At 53.2% G+C, this 5,844-nt stretch overlaps 1 protein-coding gene across 1 annotated transcript in view; it reads left to right on the top strand.

Annotated features, from left to right (window-relative positions):
- LOC105533934 overlaps nucleotides 1-5,844 on the top strand; it is a gene marked incomplete at its 5' end in the record, with an annotated part of 26,284 nt that overhangs the window by 18,505 nt on the left and 1,935 nt on the right. The window contains 2 exons of the mRNA XM_011972540.1: nucleotides 2,904-3,010; nucleotides 5,660-5,757. Of these exons, the coding sequence (XP_011827930.1) occupies nucleotides 2,904-3,010; nucleotides 5,660-5,757 (205 nt within the window). The remainder of the gene's footprint in view (nucleotides 1-2,903; nucleotides 3,011-5,659; nucleotides 5,758-5,844) is intronic.

Genomic DNA, 5,844 nt, shown 5'->3' on the forward strand with positions numbered 1-5,844 from the left:
TTCCACTGGAGGGACCAAGGCCCAGAAGTTAAATAATTTACTCAGGAGCGTGCAGGTAGTAGGTCTCCACATCTGAGGTTAAAACGCCTTCTTGTTCCCTGTGCCATGTGCATATATGATTTCCACAAACAGGAGTGGCCTGTGTAGTCACACTCAGGATGGCTGTGAGAAAATGGACGCTTTTTTCCCACCCAGACTCCCCGGCAGTGTGTGTCCAATAACTTCTCCAGCATCTTTGGATACATGACTTCTTTTTTTGTTATTTTTATTTTTTAACTTTTATTGTTTTTTTTGAGACGGAGTCCCGCTCTGTCGCCCCTGTCTCTTATACACATCTAGATGTGTATAAGAGACAGCACCACCACGCCTGGCTAATTTTGTATTTTTTTTATTAGAGACAGGGATTCATCATGTTGGTCAGGCTGGTCTCAAACTTCTGACCTCAGGTGATCTGCTCACCTTGGTCTCCCAAAGTGCTGGGATTATAGGTGTGAGCCACCCAGAGTGACTTTTTTTTTGAGGCAGTTTCACTCTTGTTGCCCAGGCTGGAGTGCAATGGCGTGATCTGGGCTCACTGCAACCTCCGCTTCCCAGGCTCAAGCGATTCTCCTGCCTCAGCCTCCCGAGTAGCTGGGATTACAGGCGCCCACCCGCATGCCTGGCTAATGTTTTTTTGTATGTTTAGTAGAGATGGCATTTCATCATGTTGCCCAGGCTGGTCTCGAACTCCTGACCTCAGGTGATCTGTCCGCCTCGGCCTCCCAAGTCGCTGGGATCACAGGCGTGAGCCACTGCGCCCAGCCTATAGCGACATTTTAAAAGAACGTAGAAAACTTAGTCTTCCAAACAGAATCAGTGAAGCATGAGATTGTTTTCACATCACAATTTTCTTTAGTGCCATGCTTAGAAGACAGCTGGATTTTCATCTTTGCATTCGAACTGTCGTGACGCTTTTTGGTTGGGATATATGAAGGATGTATATCCTTATACTGTTGTGTAGTTGGAAAGGCAGCACCTAGCGGACCCACTAAAAGGATCCTGGGCAGTCTCAGGGTCCTTGGGTCAGACCTTAAAAACTGCTCTGTATGTTGTTCTGTGCCTTAATTGTTCACTTAACATACCTGCTATTTCCATATCAGCACTTAAAGAACCTGTTTATTCGTTTTATTTGTCCCGTAGTTTATCCAATACCATTTTGACTTTTTCTATAGCTAACAATGCTAGGATGTACCAGTTACTCCTGGTTGGGGGCTCTTCAATGTGGTGTGGGACTAGTCGGTGACTCAAGGTTCCTGCAGTGCAGCTCACAGCTCACCTCCAGGATCACCAGGACCTAGAAGCGGAAGTCAGCGCTGTTCACACGAGGTTAACACGAGGTCAGCTGCTGTAGTAAGCCACCCCAAATCAGCAGCTGAATGCAGAAAAAGCTCTATTTCTTGTCTCGTCTTTTTCTTTTTTTGAGACAGTGTTTCTCTCTTGTTGCCCAGGCTGGAGTGCAACGGTGGGATCTTGGCTCACCGCACCCTCCACCTCACAGGTTCAAGTGATTCTCCTGCCTCAGCCTCCTGAGTAGCTGGGATTACGGGCATGCACCACCACGCCCAGCTAACTTTGTATTTTAAGTTGAGACAGGGTTTCACCGTGTTGGTCAGGCTGGTCTTAAACTCCCAACCTCAGGTGATCCGCCCGCCTCGGCCTCCCAAAGTGCTGGGGTTACAGGCTTGACCCACCGCACCCGACCGAAAAGCTCTATTTCTTGTTCAAGTCGCAGTCCATTGTGGGTTCAAAAGGGATGAGAGGCCTCTGCTCCAGGCGGTTGTTCAGGGACCAAAGCTGCTTTTCTCTCTTTGCCTTGGAATCCGCTGTGGGAACTTACACAACCTGCTGGAAGAAAAGACAGTGAAGGCCGGGCACAGTGGCTCACACCTGTAATCCCAGAACTTTGGGAGGCTGAGGCGGGTAGACCATGAGGTCAGGAGATCGAGACCATCCTGGCTAACACAGTGAAACCCCATCTCTACTGAAAATGCAAAAAATTAGCTGGGTGTGGTGACAGACACCTGTAGTCCCAGCTACTCGGGAGGCTGAGGCAGGAGAATGGCATGAACCTGGGAGGGAGAGCTTGCAGTGAGCTGAGATAGCACCACTGCACTCTGGGCAACAGAGTGAGACTCTGTCTCAAAAAAAAAGAAAAAAAAAAAAAGACAGTGAAGACACACCATCCTCAGCTCTGGAGTGGTGCTCCCCTTCCAGTGGTGAGAGCTAATCATGTGGCCTGGGCTCAGTGCTTGAAGTCTGGGAGGTGTTGTCTGAGCTCAGGAAGAAATGGCCCTTGCCTCAGCTGCTGATAAACGCAACAGGCCATAGTTAATGACAGATCATGATTGTCAAGTGTCGTCAATTCTCAGTGGAGGCTGGGTTTATACTAACTTTCCTTTGCAGAGTTTTTACTGATTCATAAAGCCAGTGGTTGCATATTACAAGCAGATTGTTAGTTCACACAACACAAATGTCATTTGGTCACGGCTATTTTTGTTGCTGTTCAATCGTTTCTTTCCCTACTTATCAACTGGTGTGGATGGACCTAGAGAAGATATTCACCCTTTCCAGCAAGGAATATAGTTCCTTCATCCGTTTGTCCTTTATTAAATTAAAGTCATGCTGAGGATGACGCGTTATTGCCCCTGGTTGTCCTGCTGCCCCTTCCTGTGAGCAGCCTGTAAGTTCCTGCCCGATGCCGAGTGACGGTCCGTGTCATCTTGCCCACCGGAGGAACAGAGTCCAAGCCTCACGGGTGGTGCGCCGTGCCTGGGGGAAGGGGGCATGAGTGTGTCATGTTTGAGCAGGTGCTTTAGGAAGCAGAGGGGGCTTCTGCAGCCTTCTCATCCTTTTCCCCACTGCAGGAGCTGCTCCCTCCCCTGTGGTCCCAGATAGGACTCATGGGGCAGAGCCTTCACAGCTGCCCCTCAGGGGCTCCGTGTCACGGACGGCAGGGGGAGCATTGTTTGCCGTACAGCAAAGCTGACCAGGATGAGCTGCCACCGGGTGCTGTGCCAGGTGAGGGGGCACAGCAGTCAGCGAGACCATACTTGGAGAGGGGGCAGTGGGAGCACTGCCCAGGCCTCACCAGAGTGACGGGTGCAGATAACACCCCACTATGTGGGGTCCAGATTACACCACACCACATGAGTGACGGGTCCAGATTATACCCCACCACGTGAGGGTCCAGATTACACCCCACTATGTGGGGTCCAGATTACACCACACCACGTGAGTGACGGGTCCGGATTACACCCCACTATGTGGGGGTCCAGATTACACCACACCACGTGGACACCCCACTATGTGGGGGTCCGGATAACACCCCACCACGTGGGGGTCCAGGGTCAGGGCTTGCCCTTCTGAGCCTTTTCATCTCTGTGAATGACGGGAGGGGAGGGTGACGCCACGCCCACAGGGCTGGTAGAGGACTAAGTGGCCTGAGTGTGTAGGAAGGCCGAGCACGGTGCTGGGCACGCTGAGTCTTCTGTAGGTTTGACCCTTCCTCTGTTCCTTTTTTCCTGAGCTTCACTTTTGTTATTTGTAAAACTGGGTGACAGTTGGTATCTCCATAGCCCTTGAAGATGAGACCACTCCCTTCTTGTTCTCATGGCCAAGGAAGGCCCTGCCACGCCTGAGCTTTGCAGGTGGGAAAGGCTTCCTCTGCCCCTCCAGGGAATGTAAACATGGAGTCTTGGCATTTCTGTATTCCCAGGACCCTTTATTGGTCTTTGCATAATGCCCCACTTTTACTCTTCTTGCAGAACTTTCTCCCTTCAACCACTAACCTAAGTTGGTGGACGCGGGGGTAACGAGGCACGGTGGCAGTGATGTCTGGCCTGAGCCATCACCGGGCATTTACCAGCTGTGTGCTCTGGGGGGCAGCTCGCCTCTGCGTTTCCCCTTTTGTTTACGACAGGTGCAGTAGGAGCACCCTGAAAGACTGTGATGGGCACTCACTGAGTCAGCACAGACGGGAGGCACAGAGAGTGGTGCTGGGAACCTTTGTAACTACTGACAATAAATGTTTCTCATGATGCAGGCTTACAGATGAGGTGACAGACGTGGTGTGCCAGCCCTGAGGCACCTGGACAGGTCTGAGGTCCTGCCTGGCTTGGTGGTTGGCTCTGGATCCTGTGGGACCCCAGCAGGCAGGGAGCAGGCAGTGTGGGCTGGGCTGGGGCAGAGGCTACCCTGGCACCTTGCTCTCTTTTTACCTGGTATTGGGGGCACAAGTTGGCCACCTAGCCAAGGTCTTGGGAATCCTGAGGACTAAACTCCAGTGGCCAGGAGCAGGTTAGAAATGCATTTTCCTGGGACTTAAAGCCACAACGTCCTGAGGGAGTCTGGGGTGGCCCGAGTCTGCATTTCCGCCTGCCCTCAGGTGATTCTGTGAAGCCTTGACTCCCCTGGTCCTGGCCTCCAAGCCCCGCCCTTTCTGAGACCTCTGCCTTCCTCTCTCCTCTCCCTCCCTGCTCACCTAACTGACCTCCGCTGAGCTGCTGGACAGGTGTTCCCTCCTCTAGGAGGCCTCCTAGCCTTCCCTCCAGCTCAGCACAATGCTGAGAGAAGCGACACTGGACAGTATGGCCTCCTCCCCTCCTGTGGTGTGGCTGAGCCCAGGGACAGTCACTGGCCAGTGGGAGGAAGGAAGGCTTTGCATGGCTCTCTGGGCATGCCCCTGCCTGGGAAATGGGAATCAGGTCAGAGGCAACTCGTCCTGGGCCCCAGGAGAGCTGGCAGCTCCACCAGACCCTTCACTGCTGTGTCATCAGAATGACAGTTCTCAAACAGGGTCATCTCCAAAGGGCAGTGAGCTAGGTGCTCCTGTGCAGCACCCCAGGCAAGCCCTGCCCCATTCTTTCACTAACCTGTCAGAGGCCAGGTGAGCAGCTTGTGTGTTCCTGGCTCAGTGCCTGGGCAGGTGTGCTGGGCAGGGCCCATTCTCAGGAGCCATCTTGCCTGCTTGGTGCAGACAAACCCAGGCTGTGACCTGCTCAACAGATGTGCAGCAGGGACCCCTAGGGAGGTCTCTGGGGCTGCACTGATTTCAAAAGGTTATCACTTCTGTGGGCACGGACGTGGATAGTGTGGGAACGTGGCCTTTCCAGCCTTGGTGGCCTCCTCTATAAGGAAGGTATAGTATAACAGTACCACCCGGTAGGCACCCAGTAGGAGCGCAGACATCCCTTCATTCCTTTCCCAGACCCATGGCTTGGTCCTGGACCAGCAGCACAGCAGCCTCCGGGAACCTCTTAGAAATGCAGATTTCCCAGCAGTTCCGAGTTTTCCAGCAGTTTCCCGAGTCAGGGACAGCACTCAGGGTGATGCCACTGCAGGTTCAAGTTTGAGGACCACTGGTCTAGAATGGACTTGCTCTCTCCCCTTCCTCCTTCCTCTCTCCCCCTTCCTGCACTCCTGCTGGCCAGCACTTCCTCCATGCAGCTGCTGGTTTCTGAGGGCTGCCACCAGGTGTCAGGGCAGCCTCAGGAATGTTCCAGCTGTCCCACCTTCCCTGCCAGCCTGGCCTCTGCTGCCTCAGGAGGTGTCCTGAGAAGGGAAGCGGCTTCCCGAGCTTCTCACAGGATGAATGTTTCCCTGTGCTTTTCTAACTGCTCAGGGTGAGTCATCCGGGCCTGAAGGCGGTGAAGGTGGCAGATATGTCAGCATCCTGTGTGGTGGGGACAGGGACAACCGCACAGCACCTAGTGGGATGTTGTGAGATTTAGGGGGCACGCCCAACTCCTCCTCTACTACTGCCCTAAGTCCTAAGTCCTCACCTAAGTCCTCACTCTCTTATTCTGC

Source organism: Mandrillus leucophaeus, unplaced genomic scaffold, assembly GCF_000951045.1.
Source record: "Mandrillus leucophaeus isolate KB7577 unplaced genomic scaffold, Mleu.le_1.0 Scaffold1298, whole genome shotgun sequence".
NCBI lineage: Eukaryota > Metazoa > Chordata > Mammalia > Primates > Cercopithecidae > Mandrillus > Mandrillus leucophaeus.